Source organism: Lepisosteus platostomus, chromosome 1 (genome assembly GCF_059453375.1).
Source record: "Lepisosteus platostomus isolate fLepPlt1 chromosome 1, fLepPlt1.hap1, whole genome shotgun sequence".
Lineage (NCBI taxonomy): Eukaryota > Metazoa > Chordata > Actinopteri > Semionotiformes > Lepisosteidae > Lepisosteus > Lepisosteus platostomus.
This window is the reverse complement of record NC_142611.1, coordinates 41,430,295-41,451,678: the sequence shown is the minus strand read 5'-3', so window position 1 is coordinate 41,451,678 and position 21,384 is coordinate 41,430,295. Positions and strand designations below refer to the sequence as shown.

The following is a 21,384-nucleotide window of genomic DNA, read 5'->3' as shown; positions in this document are numbered from 1 at the left end:
GCTCTTTCAACAGGAATTTACAGATTTTTATTGTGACATTCAGGAGCTTCAAAAAACAATAGATAATCACATAAGATGACAGTGGTGAGGTGTCGAAGCCCTTGGAAATTAGAAGCTTAATTCAAGAATAAAGAAAAAATAATAAAAGGTTTATGATTAGCAGTCTATATTTGCCTGTGAATGAGATTTATTAATTAATAAAATCAGTAATTCCATACTGAAATGGCAACTATCTGAGACATTATTTCCATGCACATTTATATGCTTGAGGACTATAAACTTGTTGAGGAGTTTGGTCATGTTTCTAAAATGAAATTAGATATATCGCAGATCCAATAGTTGCAAAATTCAAAGTGGGATGTTTTTACTGCTTACTGACGTTTAAAGCACATGTACATGAGACATGTACATTGTTAAACCACATTAATTATACTTGCAGTACATCTGCTATATTAGCTTTGCCAAGCAGCAGAAATTCTTAAAGGATGAAATGCAGGGATTTGTTGTGTTTAGCAAGAACCTTCAGGGGTTGTTTTTTTTTGTCTGCAGTATGTCACTTGAGTGGCAGGCCTTTAGTCTGCCTTTTTAATGTTTAAAACCTCAAAGTCATTTCCACTGTCTCTCTCTAATTTCTATACCAAGGGAATCGCTGAGGCAAGCTTTTAAGGTGCAATTAAAGCATTATACAACATCAACAGAATTGTTCTCTGGCAGTTTGAAGGAAGAAATGCAGAAAACTGTTTAACAAATACAATACAAATTGCATTGTGTTTTCAGTTTTGACAGTTTTATTTATAAATATGCAGTTGAATTGGCACAAAATATTTTGGTCATGACAGCTTTTAGTTCTTGCTACAGTACATCCAGACCAAATATGGAACAAGTCTGAAAATATTTTGTGTGCTGACCTACAGTAGTTGATTGTAATATTTTCTTATGCCACTTAATTTGTTTCACAATATAGACAAGTATGCTGTAATATATTCAAATGACTCAAAGGAGATTTTCTGCTTGTTGTGTCAAACAAATAATGCAGCACACTTTACTGCAGCATGCTGCTGTTTTTTTAAAATATTCTGTTGTCAGACTGCACTACTTTGTAAAACTGCCAGGTGGATTGTGAATGCTTAACGTGGCATGTGGAAGCATTTGGGCTGTCGCGAGAAAATGCCTGATTTCGAAACCTGGTCAATCCTGAGAGACAATCTCTTTTCAATTATATTTAAATTGTATAGTGTATAGACATTTATTCATTTTAATCTGTATTACAGTACTGTGTGTTAAATACTAAATTATTTTAAAAAGAAAACAGGGCTATTCTACTAAAACAAAATTACTCAGTTGGATCTAAAAAATAGTTGATTATTATTATACTGTAGCTAGTTGTGAAGTTGATGTGCTTCTTTCAGGTGTTTTTCCACATTAAGATAATCTATATTTTGGCTATATTCGGTTAAGATAGCCACTTGCTACTCCAAGGTAAGCAGTTCAAATCCCACTCAGACCGTTCCTTTGGTGTGTTTTTAACGTAGTCAGATATATCAAAATAGTTTATTATTACAGTTTGTGAAGTTAAACTGTTTCCTGAGTACTTGTTGCTGAAATTTGCATTATATTAGGTACAGTACATTAGCTGTATATTACGTTATTTTCAGATACCACAATTTCCCTTTAGTTGTAAAATTCCATATTAATGTTCCATATTAAGCAGATTTAAACATGCACAGTAGACAAACAGATGAAATGAAGCAATCGTTTCACTAACATTTAATGCACCACAAGTGCTACCTATTGATCGTCTTTGGCCACTGAATTACATTACGCACCTGCCATGTTACTTTTGAGGTATTTGGAAGAAATACTGTGCGTTCTGAGTGGCTGCATCTGTATATATGATCTTTTTATGTATGTTAAAATGATCAAGTGCTATGCAATTAACCTTTTTGATTGTGTAACTTCCACATCAATGTCAATATTTATATATGTTTTCAGGTTGAATAGGATGAGAGGTCTGTTGTGAGATTTTGTACCTTTATGTAAAATATCAATGTAGATAGGATCATGAACAATTTTGTAATGGAGAAATAAACATGTATTAGTCCACAAGGCAAAGATGTATTTTATAAACAATTCATTAACACAAGACAAAAAATACACAGAAACATTTACAAGCTCATTTTACAATAGGAGAGGGTTGTTGGGGCCCATCACCTTGCATCCAAAGCTTTTCCACTAGATCCCTAACATTGACAAACTTCATATACTAAGGAATTGCCACAATACTTTGATAAGAGCATGTAAAATTGCTTTCATAAAACAAATCCACTGGTGAGCCTGCCATCTAAACTGAGCCTCGACAAGAATAGGTCCCTAACAAAAATGCTTTCAAATAAAAGGACTGATAGTCTCTGCCTGGCAAATTGAAAAAGCAAACTAAATTTGTTTGACAAATATGAAAATATAGATTCTTTTGTTCATCAAAGACGAATCCAGTGATAAATATGGATTCGCCACTAGGCTACAATGCTCTTTTCTATCTTATTGAATCACTTCTTAACCTACATTCTTCTTATACTGACTTAAAGGTCCTTGTTGTGTAGCTTCTGTACAGTACAGTATATCACATGGGCACGTTAGTTACTGGTAAACGTCTGATGACTTAAGATGGCCTTGTGAAGTCCATCTTAAGTGGTTTCTCTTCAGACTGGACTTTTATCTAGCAACTATGCAAACACCTAAGATTAAAGCATCTAGTTGTTTCTGAGCTCTTATTATCAAATGCAATTAAAGACCTCTACCAAACAAAATACTATATACTCTTTTCCCCCCTTCCCCCACAGGAACAATGTTAGTGTGCAATCAAGTGAACTTGGATTCATGTGGAATGGATTCAAGTGGTCATGGGATTGTAGCATTAAATGTCAATAATGCTGACAATATTTAGCGAACTTTGTTTGCCCTATTAAAACTTGTTTATCTTGATCCTAAGTTCATCATTGTTTCATTATGAACTGCTGAGTGTGGGTTTCAGCTAAACTAAATAATGCAGCTCCGCATTAAACAGATCAATATGTGCACTTCACCTCCTGATTTTGTCAGTCTCAGGTCACTGTTAAGCATTGGAATGATTTCTGTTCATTTACTACCCTGTCATTGACTATTCAAATGACCCTTTCTTCTCTTAAGAACATGCAGTACTGTATCTAATGAAAGTTCCCTAGTAGGAAAGCAGATTAGAACTCCTGGGATGGCATCCCTTGTTATCCATTGTATATTGTGATGTCTGAACGGCACAGCACTCTGTTTTCAAGTGTTGTACGGTAAGAATGCTAAGCTAAGTGCTTTGTTTTGATGCAGCAGCTCCACAAGAGATTGAAAAATAATTATCATCTTATTTCCTCCGCAGGAGCAATAGATGTAAAGCTAAAGGGGTATGGTTTTATGATGGAAGTTATCGTAATAATACAAGTAATAACGTCTGTTGACGTAACCCCTCATATTTTACATTACATTGTTCGAGCAATAATATTTTTTCTGTTATGCATAGAGATGATTTAATGTCTTTATCACTTTTTTTTAATTCTGACAAATGATGTGATAGCATGCAAATTCATTCCTCTCTCGTGTTGATCCCCGGTGTAGGTCCTGGCAGAGCTGCAGCATGAAAGAGAAGACCTTCTCAAATCTCAGGAGGAACGCCTGGGAGCTCACATAACTGCTTTACAGTTCCAAAAAGCTGAAAAGAGAGCAAAGGCCCTGGAGACGTATGCTGCCATTTTGAATCTGCAGTCGCTGCTAGTGGAGGAGCTGAGCATTTCAGGGTCAATGACAACCCCAGAAATAGCACAAACAATCCAGAACCACAGTCATGTAAGGAAAACTAAATTGTCTTTATAAACGGCAACTATATATTCATTGCTATTTGGTTGTAAATAAGGTCATTGGAAAAGATTTAATAAGGTTGACAAGTTAATATTCTACCAAACAATGCACAGTATAACAATGTCTTAATCATCAAATAAAAATAAAAAATCAGTGGAGACAGCAAAGATACAGGTTTCTTTTGGTGTATTCAAATAATAGGATATGTATGATAAAGATTTTTTTTTTAGGATTTATCCCATGGGGCCTCCGATTGTCTGTAGTGGTAATACCTTTGCTTTGAGTAGAACATGAGTTCAGTCCAGGTTTCTTCTATTTGGATGCTGCACCTCGCAATTACTGACAATGAAATATAATTTGTGTGAAGCACAGCCAGTTCCGTTAGAGTGGAGCCATCTGGGGAATCCTTATTATTCTCTTGTCTCTGGCCAGATCCTTGCGGGCCTCAGCATTATCACTTTCCTGAATCTAACAGAATCAAGGTATGAGAAGAAGCCAATGGCTTGAAAATGCATGTCAATCATTCCTAGGCCAGCTGGACTACTATAGCAGATCTAGTGAATTAAAAATTAATTTGTGTACTTTCCCTTAGATATTGTTTAGTTCTAATCAAGTGATGCATTTTCTCTGATCAAAGTCGTCCATAAATCTGCTTACTTATGACAATGTTTTCCTGGTTTATTTATAACCCTTTAACCTGCACTCTCACTGTCCTATATGATTCGGTTTAAGTGCTTTTTAAAAAGGCTGGTGCAAATAGGGGTGTTTTCAAAGCTTTACTGTGATAATGCTATCAAGAGCCTGCAGCAAAAGATGTTAAACTGTGGTGGTGTAAGTGCATTGTATTAAACCCACTGTAATACAGTACATACAGTGATACATACCATAGTGTAGCATAGCTCAAAACTTCTCTAATGTGGCATCAGGTGGAAGTTCCACAGTTGAATCAAGCTACTTAGGGTTGTAAGATATAATATAGTTAGTAAAATAAAATTCAGAAAATGTATCTGTTATTATTTTTATTACTTTTTATTCACAAATTGATTGATTAAATCAAGAATTTAAAGAAGTATTTGCACCTTGTATCTTAAATAGGTTCTTTCACTATAACATTTCAACTTGTGATTTTCACAGGATGTTTGAATCAGAATAACTGGCATCATTAACCAGTAACTATAGGTTGACAATGTTTGTTACACAAATGCAAGGTGTCTCTATTTATGTCTACAGCTATATATTTCTAGTATGTTAAAAGTGCGCTAGGAAGGGTGTCTGTATCTGTTTGGTTTAACTTTTATTTTGTTTCCATAGACACAATTGGATTCTTTATTTTTAAAGCAAACAGGATAAACAGATCAGTACAAACCTGAAACAGAAAATGAAGGAACATGCCATCTAACACTGTTTCATATAACATAAATTAGATATACCAAAGTTTTAAATAATACTGCTTACTAGATGTACAAAGCTTAATTAAAACTTATAAAAATTAAATTAGTTCTTTTTTGGTTTTATGTTTTTCTTAATTTTTCATTGATATCTTCTGCTGTTGCCCTTCTGTGTTTTGTTATGCCAAATATACAAATATGTATCATACAGTCATACAGAGAGAATGCACACATATTTATTGGACTTTTTGGGATTTGTTTATTTTTATTGTTTTAATTTGTGATTTAATATCACTGCTGTCTGCTAAGGAAGAAACCTAATTAAGCTTGGTGAGATGAGAAACCATGTCAGCCTGTTTAATACAGCTCAAAAGTATTGTTTCAAGTGTGCCTCTTTTTCTGAATTCTGAACTGCAGGTTTGTTGTCTCTGTTTTCAAAGGGATTGGAAGTTACAGAAAACCTGCTCCAAAAGTGTCTGGCTGACTGGAAGGCCTTAACAGTGGAACCCACCTTAACCTCAGGACCTGATGCACCTTCAGCTGAGATCTCCAAAGAAGAGGAGGACTGCCGCATGACTGTCAGATTGCAGCAGGCTCTCAATAAGTCTCACCAAGTGATGCATTTGCAAAGAAACAGGTGAGCAGTAAACATGTGTCACTGTACTGTACGTCATCAGAGTTACAGTAGTAATAAGGAGTTAGTTGTGCTGAGTTCAAAGAGACGTTGACTGCAGCTTTTGTCTGCAAATCCATAGATGCCTATGCAATATTGTTTCATGTACTGTGAAGCATGTACTATTATATATACATATTCTTTCAAATAATGTAAATATTGGTGTGTCAAAGGGTAGGGTCAATTCTTGTTCTCCCTTAACTGCTCCTAAATCAGCCTTGTTTTCAAGCAACACAAATTTCAGGAGGTCTATTACAGAACAACATATGGACAAAAATCAATAGTATTGTTTATAAAATATTTTAATAGGTGTGGTCTGTTACTGTCAAGCAATGAATTACAACACTTTTAACCAAGCACATCCATTTTTCTATACTTTTTCACATACAGTATCAGTTTTTTTGTGATTTATAGATATGTGCATGTGTCACACATCAGTGTCATTTTGATGTCAAAGCAGGACATTTTCATTGTTGGAGTTCTGTTTCAGGAAGTTAGCAAATATGATCCTCATTTAGTGCAAACTAAAGTGTTATCCTCTTTTTTTATTATAACCCTGTCTGCTAAAAATACAGTATTTTTTACAGTATTGCCAGATGGATGTGAGAGATTCATATTCTATGTCCCAGAAGTGTTAAATATTCTGCTGAAGTATAAACGAATGTAATCAAACAATATTATAAGGAATGATTTGTCTTTACTACAAAAAGCAAAATTTCAGCAGGTTAAGTTTGATGTTACTCACATGAATTACTATGTGACATTATACTGTACATGGTCTTTTGTATTGTATGAATTACTGATTAAAGGTAACCTTCCAGACATGGAAGGTAAGCAAAATAACACTCAGTTTATTCCTTTTAGCATTTTATATGCTGATAGTTTAATAATGTGGAAGATTCTGTAATATGTTAACTGTGTTTGTGGTGTCTCATTATTGAGGATCATTGTTTTATATCTGTGTTTTACACTCCTGTATCTGCTGAATTTTGTACCAGTTGGGTCTTTAATCAACAGTGCTCATTGATGCATGTAATTGATCTGCTTGGGTGTTTAGATTTTTTTTTTCTGAAGTAAATTCTTGATTTCCAAAAAAACCTTTCCAAAAAAGCACAACGTTATTTACAACAGCTTCACCATACAGAAATGTACAGGTACTGTATGTACAGTAGTGCCTAAACATGTTTAAGATCTTGTAACCAGCAATATTTAAGTGAAAAACAAATGGATCATTTTAGGAAAATATTTTTTAAAAATATATTTTTGAACACCTTTCAGTGCTTTCTCCAAGTTCACGATTTTAAACTAAATTTGAAATTTGTAAAATACCATCAATGAATTTACTTTGTTACCAAGATTTATTAAGGAGTTTGAGAAATTGTGACTGCAGTTTTCCTTTAACTCCAATTGGTCACGTTAACACACCTGAATGAGGACAGTCCTCAAACTCAATAATTAGTACAGGGTTGATATCAATTTCATTCAACCCTTTGGGAGCTGAAAGTTAAAAACAGGCCTCTAGTAGAAAATTGAAATCAATTAGCCTGTGTTTAAGAACAGTGAGCAAAACCCTGAGGACATAGAGTTCTGGACCAGACTTGAGAACAACTGTTTATTATTAAAGGTGGATTATATTTTACAGTTTTCTGATCAGGCATGAGAAAGATTCAAGTAGATCAAGAGATACAGTATAGAACGTTTCCTTCTAGTAGTGGTTCCCAGACCAACTCCTCAGGGACCACATTGTTTGCTTATTTTCATTCCAACTGAGCTTTAAATCGTTAGTGATAATTAATGTCTTCAATTAATTGGCTTTCTTATTTAGGCTTTTAATTTACTTGTTTTTGCACCCCGTATTTAAAAAAAAAACTACGTAAACCATATTATTTCCAAACAGTAAACTTAATAAAGTCTCTCCACGGCATACTTAAAATATCTTTCTGGCTAAACAGATATGAATAGGTTATTATAAGGAATAAATATTCCCACGATTATTTTTTTCCCCTTTTCAGAGGTCCAATTGCCTGGCAGCATACCTGAATGAGGCGACTGGAAACCAAGAAACTGGTACAGGGTTGATAACAATCACAAGTTCAAATTAAAATTAAAAAACAAAAACCCTGCTAGAAAATTTCAATCATTTGTTGGCTTTTGGCTATAAAAGGCTGGAGATGAAACCAACTGAAACAGTTGCCCTCCATGACCAGGCTAGGGGAACCTTCTGCTGCAAAGTCAAGCTGAGCTCTAAGTCACTGTAAAAGGCTGTTTCTTTTTGCTGCCGCCAGGTACATTATCCATATTTGCTCAAACTAAATATTCAGAACTAAATATGTTTAAATATAATAATAATTGCTTACGCTTATATAGAGCTTTTCTGGACACTCCACTCAAAGCGCTTTACAGGTAATGGGGACTCCCTTCAACCACCACCAATGTGCAGTATCATCCTGGATGATGCAATGGCAGCCATAGTGCACTAGAACGCTCACCACACATCAGCTATAAGTGGAGAGGAGAGCAGTGTAATGAAGCCAATTCATAGATGGGGATTATTAGGAGGCCATGATTGGTAAGGGCCAATGGGAAATTTGGCCAGGACACCAGGGTTAAACCCCTACTCTTTTCAAGAAACACCCTGGGACCTCGGTTTTACGTCTCATCCAAAGGATGGCGCCTGCTTACAGTATAGTGTCCCCATCACTATACTGGGGCATTAGGACCCACATGGACCGCAGGGTGAGTGCCTCATGCTGGCCTCACTAACATCTCTTCCAGCAGCAACCTTAGTTTTCCCCAGGAGGTCTCCCATCCAGGTACTGACCAGGCTCACACCTGCTGAGCTTCAGTGGGTTGCCAGTTGTGAGTTGCAGAGTGATATAGCTGCTGGCATATATAATCAAATATTCAGAGGACCACAAAATTGACAAGGTTTGACAATGCAGTAATCGAAATTAATTACCCCAGGCTGTACCTTAGTTCATAAGAGATGCGAGTTAAAAATGGTCAAGTTATGGTGTTTTAATGTTTTTGCCGACAAGTTTTGAGTACATTCTAGAAAAGCATCCTATGTATTCTTGAATTATCATGGCTCTCTTTTTATTGTAAAATGTGTACACAATCATTCTGGTGTTTCAGACATGCTGAATGTTATCTACTTTTGCCAATAATGCTTGCGCAATCTCTAGATCTGTCAGTTCTGAATTGTTCCCTATTATGAGTCTTTTGATGAAATGGTGGCTCTGGGGTTTTAATACTGTATAGAACATTGAAGAAACAATGTTATCACAACTGACTGGCATTAGAATTCCATGTATAGAAATAATGCGCAACTCTACAGTGTCTAAAGAAGTTTTATTGTGTCTGTTTTTTCAAAGGCCGTCAATACTTTTTGGCTGTTTCTTACTGCACGTAAAATAACTTTGATAAGAGGAAATAATAACAGAGCTTACCTGTTGTTTGGACCTTTGTCTTACAGTTCTTTTATATTTTTTAGACTGAAAGAAGAGCACACAAGATATCAGATAAAAGAAGATTTGAAAGAGCAACTGGAGTTTAAGACACTCCATATACATTTTGATCAGGTAACTGCTATCAAAGTATTTATAATAACCTGCACATTTTAAAATGTTAGCACTTTTCCCTCACATTTCTTTTTTGCTTACACATCTTTTTAATTCATTTTTATTCTCGAGAACATTTTCAAGTGATTCAGTAATTTGGAAATTGATATTTTTTAAGAATTACATTTTGGATGGTATAGAGCAGAATGATGGTGGCTTTCCCAATATAATTATAAAGCAGTCTTTGTACAGATGAATGTTCAAAAGTATTGTTACAAAAAGGAGGTGTTAAAATTACAAAATAAGGATGTTATTGATTAAATAAAATCAAAATCAGGTCCTGACTTCCTATGCAAGCAAATAAAACAAAGATGAATAATTCCAACCCCTAAATTCAGGTAATACACATTGCACGGCATGTGAGTCCTTAATTATGGAAGCCCGTTTCCGCCAGGGAGTAAAAAAAAACGCGCTATGGTATCTCGCAATTGCGACTTTGTATCTCAGAATTCCAACTTTAAATCTCAGAATTCCGACTTTATATCTCTTAATTGCGACTTTATATCTTGTAATTGCGACTTCATATCTCAGAATTGCGACTTAAAAACTCAGAACTACGACTTAAAAACTCAGAACTACGACTTAAAAACTCAGAATTGCGACTTCATATCTCAGAATTGCGACTTAAAAACTTGGAATTGCAACTTAAAAACTTTTTTTACTTTGTTTAGGTCAGCTGGCAAGACCTGGGTTCGAACCAATACTGTGAGGCACAAACTAGGGTGGGAGTGGGGAGGGCACAAGCCCTAGAACCCGAATCCGTTACAATAACAAAAGGACAGACAGTGAAATGTGGGCCATTTCGAAGTCGAAAATGTGAGATAAAAAGTCGCAATTGCCAGATATAGAGTTGGAATTCTGAGATCTAAAGTCGGAATTCTGAGTTTTTAACTCACAATTGCGAGATATAAAGTCGCAATTCTGAGATACAGTCGCAATTGCGAGATACCATAGCGTGTTTTTTTTTACTCCCTGGTGGAAACGGGCTTCCATACTTAATTCTCCAGAGCAGCATGATAGTAGAATAATAATCAGGCCCAAAGAAATATTATTTAACAAACAAATGCCACACACAACAGTTGCACTATGAGCGGATTGTGGTTAATGCTGATTTCCAGAGCCCTGCCTTCTATAGCCATAGAAAATCCCCACATTCTGATAATCTGAGTACAAAAACACTTCAACAGGCAAAGGAGAGTGAGCCTGTGTCGCAATAAACAAAATGGATGCTAAACAGCACGAAATCTCTTTCTCTAAACAAATGCTCACAAATGAGTGAAAACAATTTACATATTCTAATCTAAGGTATCACTAAGTCTGCAGATTCCACAATCAAGGGAATAAGAGTTAAAAAAATAAATAAGATAACAAGCACTCTTATATTAGAAAACTCTGGATTCTGGTACACTTTCAGGGTTTAGATTACCTGGACAGGATCTGATTTTAAGTCAGAAATGGGACTGTCTCATGGCACAGCTTCTGATGATGATACGGCTGATTTATTGACAGTGACAGTGAGTGTGTTTCACCTGAGTTAATTATAAGGGCTCTTTATTTGATCATCTGTAACTTAGTAAAAGGACCTGTGTAAATACAGCAAAATCTACCCATTGTATAACTATAAAACATTGAGACATTGCTGAGAACTACTGACATTGGTAGGCTTAATGACAATCAACTGTGCTCCTAGTCACAACAGTATCTAAGAACAGGGAACACCCAGCCAAATGTCGGTAATAAGATATACTGTAATGCATATGGCATTTATGCAGTGAAATGCAGTTCCAGGTAACAGTTTGGGACTTTTATAATGTAATCAGGTTTTTTACACATTGTGCACTGAAAATAAATACAGTGAATATGAACCTATTCATACAATCTAATTAAAGGTCAATGCATAGCTTCTCTTGTGTCCCCTGTCATGATTTTGACCTCAGCATGATCAGGATTCAGTTCAGTAACCTTCTGGGGGGAATGACTCATCCTTCAAATGCTTCCCCAGTGACTTAACATTGTGAACATCTTATATTCCTAGTATATTTTTCAACCACATTAAGCAGATGTTTCATAAAAAAATACCACGCAGAAAATTAGAGAGTAGATTTATTTGTAAAACGGATGTAATGTGTTAAATTCAGTGCCTTTAGTTTATTTTTGTGTGATAGTACTGTTAAAGTTTTAGTACTGTGCTCAGTTTTTCTTCATCTGCTAGTTGCCTTTGTCTTTTTCTCTGTACATGTCACTGTCTTTCATTGTCATACTGTTCATGTCAGTTCTGACATACTGACAGAAACCACCACCACCTCTCATAATTCAGTGCTTTCGTAAGTATGAAATGTCATGTAAATGCTTTCCAGACCAAAGCATTATGTTACTGACTTTTAAAACTCCACAGCAAAATTGTTTTCCTTATTTCTACTATTATTTAGGAGTAGGCTATACTGTACATTGAAGGACAAATTCCAGGTTCAATGTTTTCTCTTGTGACATTTTTTGATAGAAAGTCAGAAGACCGAAGCACAACCATGAATTAAAAATGAAGTGATATAGTATGAGTAGGAAACGTATCCTGCACTGCAGGAACATTACAATAGGAAACGTATCCTGCACTGCAGGAACATTACAATCTATTGGCAATCTGTGTGTAAAAATGTGATATAATCAATATTATTGTTCAATATGGAGAAACAAATGCCTCTGTATAATAATACATTTTCATGCACATACCTTTATTGGAATATACATAAGGCAGTAAAGGGATAGATCAACTTTTTAATAGTAATTTCAATAACATTGATAGAGGATTCTCTGAGAGTCACAACAGTAAAGAAATTAGATGCTAATAGTACTGTGACACGGAGCAAAATGCCCAGAAGGTCTGGTAATAGGCCAGCGGATTCCTATGCTATTCATTACATATAGAGATGTAAGTTTGTAATTTCATTTGATGCACAAGCAACTGGTCTATTTTTTAAATATATTTCATGAGTTCTTGGATTTGCGGCACACTGGAAATGTTCAATCCACACAGAGAAAATTAGAAATCCTGTTGTGAATTTAAAGAAGCCAGGTATCAGCTTCAGCAGCAAGGATGGGCGGGTTATTTCGGAGTCCCGCAGCTCTATATAAAGAAAAGCACCTTCTAGTTTTAGTTCTAAAGGCACATTCTCACAGCTTTCTTACTTGTATCATTCAGTTTGTGTCACTATTGGTGCTTTTTTATGCAAAATAGTTGATAATAAGTTGAACAAAACACAAAAGTCCATTTCATATTCAGCTATTCAGTATATTAAAATAGATAAATATTCTGTAATTACTCATGCAACTGACTGCCTTCTGGAAACTGATTACACTTTAAAAAATGTATTATTCAGTCACGAAAAACAACTGTGGAGGGGATTAACATTAATGAGTAGTTCCTTGAGGAACAATAAAAACTAATTATCAAAACTATGTATTACTTTGGTCCCATGTGCTTGACTGATAAACTAGTCATGCCTATTATCTTTTAAGCCTATGAAAATATTTTTTGAAGTTCCCATCCCTTTTCCACCCTTTGATGTTTTGTAAGACATTTAGCAGGTGACAGGGAATGAGTGGTTTGCACATGAGTGGATTGCTAATTAGAAATTGTTTCCTGGTGCTGTACTGTCAGCAGTCTTTGTGAATACAGTAGCTGCTAGATAAGAATGTAAAGATACCCTTTGAAATCAGATGCTTCATATCCTATGGATGTTTTGTGACATTCTTCTATACTGTACATGTTTCTTAGGAACTTGAGTTTGCGGCCAGTTTGGTGAAGCTAAGTCAGATTTCAGCCTGTGTCTTGCTTGAAGTCTTGCATTTATTGCTCCCAACATCTTCAGAATCTGAACTTATTTCCATCATTGATGTGCTGTTGCCCAAGCCACCTTCAAATGAGAGAGAGAAAGGGTAAGTTGAACATGGACATTCTTAGAATTTAATAACCTTTAGTTAGATTTTAAGACAAAATGTTTAACTGGTTTAGAATGGATATTTTAAGACAAATGAATTCAATTTATTTCAAAATTATTTTAAAATAATTTCATTGAAAAAACAGTTATTTTCCATCTTTGCCTAAAGTTAACAGCATGACTTGTTACTAAATAAAACATATTGTTTACAGGAAACGTTCACACAACATTGTGTCTTAGATGGAAAAGTTCATTCTAATTTCTAGTAAGAGGGTGTGAGATGTGATCATCTCTGGGTCTCAAAATAATGATAAAAAGAATGAGAATGATAATGATCCTTAATCTGTACAGTTTTGTTTTCTGAAGGTACTGTGTAGCATTAATGAAAACTTAATACAATAAATTGAACTGAAGTTAAGGTAATTATGCAGGTTAGGTCCCCTTATCAGGCCATGAAGGCCCCATGGGGAATGAGGGGCAAGGGCCACCATTTTTCTCAATGCATCTGACACTGGAAGCTAGACGCCCTTATTGTCTGAGCTACCATGGCTCCTGAACTGAAGTTAAAGCTTGTGTAAAAAAACAGGATTTGAAAACGCTGAATGACTTGCAGGATCTCATATGGGCTGTTGAGATTATGCTAAGGATATCTGTACATGCCTACTAATGTTCAGAGCTGTGTTTTAGGGACTGATAAGCCAGAATGCCAAGAGCACAAATCATGTGGGGGTGTACAGGGCGTAACAATTTACTGATGTAGTGAGGAGTCAAACCGTTCGAGACATTTTTTGTGAGATCCACCCACAGAAGGCTAGCGCAAGGATGCTAAAAAAAAAGAACAGATGTGCTTATATACTGTATACTAGTTGTAATAAAGATCCAAGCAACTGAGTTCTGAACATATTGCAACTTTTTAAGGACGTTTGCATACATCTGCAAAGTCCATATTACAATAAAAAAACACATGCATTATTTTCTCTGAATCAGACTAGGAGAGATGTGAACATATAGGAGAACTGTCACAGTGATGAAAAAATATATGATCACAATATTGCAAATCTGAGTTTTTAAAGCTGGACACAGAACTTTGATAACGAGTGCCAATCAGCATGGTCTTGTCACAGGTCATGTGTAAAATGTGTTGTTTCATCAACAAAGCACTGTGATAAATGTCAGGTTTTATGCAGACGTAAATCTACAGTAGGTGTCATCAGTATAGACATAAAGACACCATACCTACAAATAATCTTACCCAATGGTAACATATAAATACTGAAAAGAATGAGACTCAGAACAGAGCCCTTCAGGACACCAGATGATCAATTCCATTTTTAATAGAAATATTACAAATATTACAGTCCTATTTTGGTCCAACTAGCCTGGTTGATTTCTGGTGTGCAAATTATGTTAGCATCTCATCCAGCCATTTCTTGAAATTAGCCAGGGTGTTGCCTACAACAAGACAGCTAGATATCTTTTGCTACATTCCCACAACCCTTTATGTAAAAAAGTGCCTTTGGTGTCATATCTAATTGCCTGTAGTTTCCATTTATGCTTTCTGGTTTGTATTTCATTGTCGGTTCTGAAGAAGTCCCAATCGTTAATTTTGTGAATGCCCTTGATGATTCCAAATAGAATAGTTAGCTTTTGGTAAATGCTTGTGGTTCCTGATGTAAGACTTGATGTAAGGCTGAGCCATATAGATTTTCTGTCCCTTCAGTCCTCTAAATTCCTATGTTTGAATTTAGTTTAATACTGCTACAGTACACTTCCACCCTTTTAATTTCCCTGCCTCTCCAGAATACTAATGAAGTATTTTTCTCCAACACTCAATGTTAGCTACGTTTCTGTAATTCTAAGTTATAATCACAATTCAGTGCCATAGCTTCTATCTCACACGTTTTCTTCCTAATACTCCTAATGGCATTTAGATACAGGCACTTAATTACTTGTCAATTGCTCCAATGATCCTTTCCCCAGGCCTAGTAATGTCCATCTCCTTCAGATATAGTCCATTTTGTCTGTATGGCTTGGCCATAGCAAGGTTTCTAATGGCGGAGAAAGCTGAAGTCTTCTTTGGCACATTGTGTCCTCTGTCATGCCTTGAGTTTATGGATTAACATTGGAAGTTCATCTTTGCATGGTGCAGGCAGGGATCCCTGTGAAGACCACCAATATGGCCCTATACTTCCATTTGTGTTCAAGGTCTGTTTCGTATAGAACTGTTTTCGTTTAGAAGTTGTTCTGTTTGTGTCATTGCATAAACCTCCACCTGTCTTCCTGTACCGTTTAGAGGCTTTGAAAAACTGAACGAGATACAGTATGTGAGTTTTAGATTTCTTGTTTCTCTAGGGTCCGTACATTGAGAGACAAGAAATATTACTCAGTTTTTATTCCAGTTATGACACATTTTGTAATGTATTATCCTGCTCTATTGAGGAATGTTAAAGATTTAGTTGAAGAAAGTCATGCTAAATAACACATAAAGCAGGTTCCTATGTGCACATTTAATTTATGATATTAATTATCTATTTGTTTAGAATCAGAAAGATTCTATTAGGTTAGCTTGCTGTGCAGGCGTAAGCTGTGTTTTATAGCCACCCCATCCCTAAGTAAAGATGATTTCTTGTTTATCTCAGTTGAACTTAACAGTTGCATTTCACTTGCTTTCCTTTTATGTATAAGTAAAGTTTTAACCCGAGTTTGTCGTCTTTGTATTATCTTTAGTATCCTTTCTTTAGCTCCTTTTTATACTGTACCTGTATTTAAATGCTATAAATTGCATGTATCTGCTGGCCGAATCCCATTCAGCAACATATAGTGCTCACTTTCTCTTCCTCTGCTCTCTCTTTGATGAACATTTAATGTTTTCCTTTCAGAAGTCTTCTCAGGCAATCTGATTCTTTGTATTCCTCCAGAGTAACAATTTTTGCTCCACATCTGGTGTGCTGTTTGATCTATACGTTTTTTTTAAATTCTGTGCTGTTCTGCTGTGTATCTTTCCTCCTTTGTTCTCGCAAAATCTCAGAAGCAATTTGCCTCAGTGCTCTTTTAAATTTGCTTCCACTCTGATATGATTATTACTTGGTAGCTATATTCAATTGCAATTGCTAGACCCTGGACTGTAAATGAAGATTAAAGTAACTTTATCCAGGAAAATTAATAGCTTTCAATGAAATGAACATTCTCTTTTGCTTTTTGCAGTCTGTAGAAGTTTTAATTCTTGAATCAACTCTATCTGATTTGATCAATTTAAATAAGTTCGTCCTTTCAACTAATGTGAGACCAACACAGCTTATAGTCAAAATGGAATATTTCAATTCCGGCCACTGGCATTCCACAAGCACATAGTTCTGCACGTTTTATGTTAGTACTTCTCTGTATGTGTTTGGAGTAACAAAACCAGAGCATAGCACCAAGATGGAAACTTGCGATTCTCTAAAATTGATAATTCACCAGTGTAGACCTCATCAAAGCACACTTGCTATACTGGTACATACTGTAGCTTTATACACACATCCCCGGACAACTAGAATGTAGGTCGGACTGGTTATAAAACAGAGATGTAGGTACTGTACAGTATATTGTTGATAATGCATCAATGATATATCATAATGCATTGCAATGCAATGCAATATTTAAGAATGCAAAATCTCTTTTTCTGCAACTGTATTATATAGTGTGTTTTTTTTCACAGTGTTTTCCATGGTAGCATACAGTGCACATAGAAATTAACTACAGGAACAAACAATTTTGTAGGGAGAGAGATTTGTATCCAGGAATAAATAATAAAACATAACACGTTTTAAATAAACAGTAAATCTTACCTACTGAGGGAAAAAAAATAAAAGCTAGGACTGTATAATTTCTTGTAAACATGCATCTTTTTCAAGAACATTCAGCAAAAAGTGAACTCCTGAAAATGTACACATAAAGTACAGCACATAAAACAGCCCCAGAAAATCCTCAAGAAATATGTAACATGACCCATAGATTATAGACATTTTTCAACCCTGGTCAATGTACAGTATCTTCAATATGATTTTTTGCATGCATTACATAATGCAATTTTTTTTTCTTAATCATCTTAAAGATGAATCCTTCACTGGTGTAATTCTCTTCTTTCTATAAGGACTGTCAACCTGACTGAAAAACAAGTCTAGGATAAACACTTTATATTATTTCTGCTTTGTAAGCATACTGTATAGTAGAGAAACAGAACAATGTTATTCTTGGGTTATGGTTTACTAATCTCCTAATTAAACGATATGTAAGTTGTCAAACTCTGATAAATGAATAATCATATTTAAGACCAGATTGTTGCTGCAGAAGGTTTGGTGCCTAGAACTCTGTTTCTGCTGAAAATAAATGTGTCACTACCATGGGCACGTCCCTGAAAAGCTGTTTTTGGCATTGAATGGAATGTTAATATTTTGTTTAATTTGAATATATTTATGTTAGAAAGTAAATAGATATTTACGGAAAGTATGCACTATACAGGAGAAAGTGGATGATTAGTAGAACAAATTGGGGTTTTTCTACTGATATATCAGTCAAACCAATATACTGATATCGCAGTTTAAATTATCATCGACAATTTCTGTTTTCCTATGTTCCTGCATTTGCATAACATTGTTTTGCAAAATTGTTGACAATCTAACAAAAGCCATTAAGACACTTATATTAGTAGTTTGCTTTATACATGGTGGCACATGTGTGATGCTTCCTTAACTATTGTTGCCTACAATACCGTGTCTTTTGTCTCTCCTTGTTTGAGATCATTTCTTTAATATTACTTTGGTATACAGTAGGTGCAGCACTGTAGCCTAGTTGTTAGCATTACCATCCCCCAGCTTTGGGGCTCTGGGTTCAATTCCTAGGGTGCAAACTGCATGGAGTTTGTACTGTATGTTCTCCCCATGTCCTGTAAGTGTGAGTTTACTCTGGATGTTCTGGTTTTCTCCCAATCTAGGAGAAATAGTAATCTACTGTATTTTATTTGTTAACAGATGCAGTAACTTCAATTATAGATGAAAACCAGAAAACCAAACTTTCCAGTACTTGTTTTTATTATAATACAACCAATGATTACTAACAGTATTTCTGAAATTAACGATAATGACAAAATATTACTATGGAAATGTTTGTTTCATGAACCATGGATCCATTCCCTGTTATCCCCGTAAGGTATCAATGCTATCATGAATTTGCCACTAGTGGAAGCATCAGGGTACCTAACCCTTGCAAATACTGGAGTTTTACTGTATATGTTTATACAAGTGTGTCACAATGGCACAGTGGTTAGTAGTTCTGCCTCACAGCACTGAGGCCCTGGGTTCAGTTCTGGGCCTGGGGTGCTATCTGTGTGGAGTTTGTATGTTCTTCCTGTGTTTAATCATACAGGTTTATTCAGTTTTAAAAATGTGTATAAATTATTTTTTATTCAACATCACAAACACTTACAAGACATAGTATACTGTATTAATGAACCAATGTGCGCTTATTCAGTATATATTCACATATCCATCTGTCTTGTGCATAAAGGTATTAGAGGTATTAGGATTTTTTAAAAAGATTATTTTATCCCGGGACTCAGTTGTACTGTATAAAGATTTGTAAAGAATGTCAAAGAATTAAACTGCGGGTTTGTGTACATGCAGCATCTTAAAGTGTACAATTTACACACATCATTCAGGTCTGTAAATTGACCAGATATACATACTGTACATAGAACAGGTTTGTACGTAGAACATTTTTGATGTTTGCATTTTCTTTGTGTCTTTGGTTTACATCATTGGGTTGAGGTGAGGCACTACTGCCAGTGAAAATAGTATGTTTAAGAAAGCCTGGTCACTGCCATTGAGTTGTAAGAGATTCTCCTTGTGAGTTCTATCTACAGGGCAGAATTGAAAGAGCCTTTTCACAACTGGTACAGATGCAGCCATTCAAAATGCGAGGGCGATACCGCATTATTTTGCGGTACGCTGTACGCAGTCTACCGCAAGCTACCGGTAAATACCGCTAGTTACCGTAAATTCTCCTATAATACGACAAGCAAAATAATAGTATCCGGAATTTCCGCAAGGTGGAGCTAATAACGCTCAACCTCTCATGTTTGAGCTGTGGCCATCAGTCTTTAACGAAGATATTACTAATAGTATTAATAATGAATGACCTTGGACAAGCTGTAAGTGTAAACTCAAAGTATTGCCCTGGTCAACATTCTTTTTTTCATTGACCGTCTTTGTAAAAGTAACACCACAGCATTTCGCAATCACGCATTTGTTTCCAATCATGCAAAGTACAGTAATTTTTGAGAATCGATTCACCATGCCTTTCACATGCTCATAAAAGAGATTGATTTAGGAACATAAACATATTACCGTATGAAAACTGTACTGTATACAGTATGTATATGTATATTTAATGTCTTAACTGTGCCCGTTTAAGTATTGAATATTCATATCTAATTTTACCACTGAAGGGAAATCTTAGTAACTGAGCATAAAAAGAATAGGAGCATACTGCAACGCGTGTGAAGGCCATAAACGATATTAATTTTGGAACATAAACATACAGTATATGGCTGGTCTCGGTACTTTAAAGAAAACATACATGAAACATGGTTTCATTATGACCAGAATCGGTCTTGAGATATTTTTAACTTGATTTACAGTATTTGAGTATACGAAAATGCCAGGTGAAAGGATTTGTAAACATATTTTGTTAAAGCAAGTCAGTTTTTTCCGCAACACATAAAAGACATTTTCCCAAGAAAGTTTAGCCTTTGTCACTTATGAAACCACTAAATAAAGACATAAATATAGAAATCTTAAGATTTGTTTTATTTAATGTTGGTAGCAGGATGAACTGTCAGAGTGTATATTTTGTCGCAGAGTTGCTGCAAGATGTTAACAGTGAAAAAGGTATTTAGAAATGAGTTATTTCAAGATGAAAAAGAAAACATACACGAAACATGGTTTCATTATGACCAGAATCGGTCTTGAGATATTTTTAACTTGATTTACAGTATTTGAGAGGTATGTCTTAACACCGATACTACAGTGCTTAAGTACTGCTCACGTATATGTTTCTAGGTTTATATTATGCATTTCATACGGTCAAATTACTTTTGAGCAACTAATAAGAAGCGCGAAACGGTATGCGTTTTAGTTTCGTTTTGTGCTAGGACCCGTGGATTGATTAGAGATATCAAGTACATACAAGTCATTTTTTAAATGTTGTAGTTCGTCTTGAAAAAATGTTACGAGTACATCATCTATCAACAATTACACAGGTTATGTTTCCATATTGCAGATTTTGGTTACGTAATATTATTTTCTAGATTTCACGTTGTGAATATATGATTTGGGCAAACAGAGCCGCAAAGAAGTACATTATGGGTTGTTGTTTTTTTTTTGCAGTTTTATCTAGAACAAGCGATGCTTAAACCTTTGTCTGATTCTTGTGAAACTATCCACACGACAGTTACAGTACCTAGGAGTTAACTTCAGTGATGTCACTGATGGAATGTTTCTAAAAATCCATCCTCTGTAAAACGTCTTCTCTAGTTGTCCTGCATATGTATTCGCTAATGAAGCTGTGTGTTCTGAGCCTGGATCTCTACATTTCTGTATGAACCAGCTTAGAGGGCTAAAGACAGCTTGTGTTTAAATTGAGTGTAAGGCAATTTATGCTTCTAAAGTCATGGTCAGCATTTATTATTGTACTGTGCTGTAAACTTGTTCTGTGCCTAGTCACATTATTTTATAGCGTTTTTATAGCGTTATCAAATCCGGTGGCGCTGTGTGTTAGTTTCCTGACTCCCATGTCACATGGTCTGTGATTGAAAGCTGTGAAACCGGTTTAATTCGTCACAGCCAGCA

The 21,384-nt window shown here is 35.4% G+C and overlaps 1 protein-coding gene across 2 annotated transcripts in view; it reads left to right on the top strand.

Moving 5' to 3' along the window:
* evc2 (EvC ciliary complex subunit 2) overlaps positions 1-21,384 on the top strand; it is a 122,157-nt gene that overhangs the window by 83,630 nt on the left and 17,143 nt on the right. For both annotated transcript variants that reach the window (XM_088628807.1, XM_088628800.1), the window contains exons 17-20: positions 3,643-3,870; positions 5,711-5,907; positions 9,437-9,524; positions 13,336-13,496. In XM_088628807.1, coding sequence (XP_088484933.1) covers positions 3,643-3,870; positions 5,711-5,907; positions 9,437-9,524; positions 13,336-13,496 — 674 coding nt within the window. The remainder of the gene's footprint in view (positions 1-3,642; positions 3,871-5,710; positions 5,908-9,436; positions 9,525-13,335; positions 13,497-21,384) is intronic.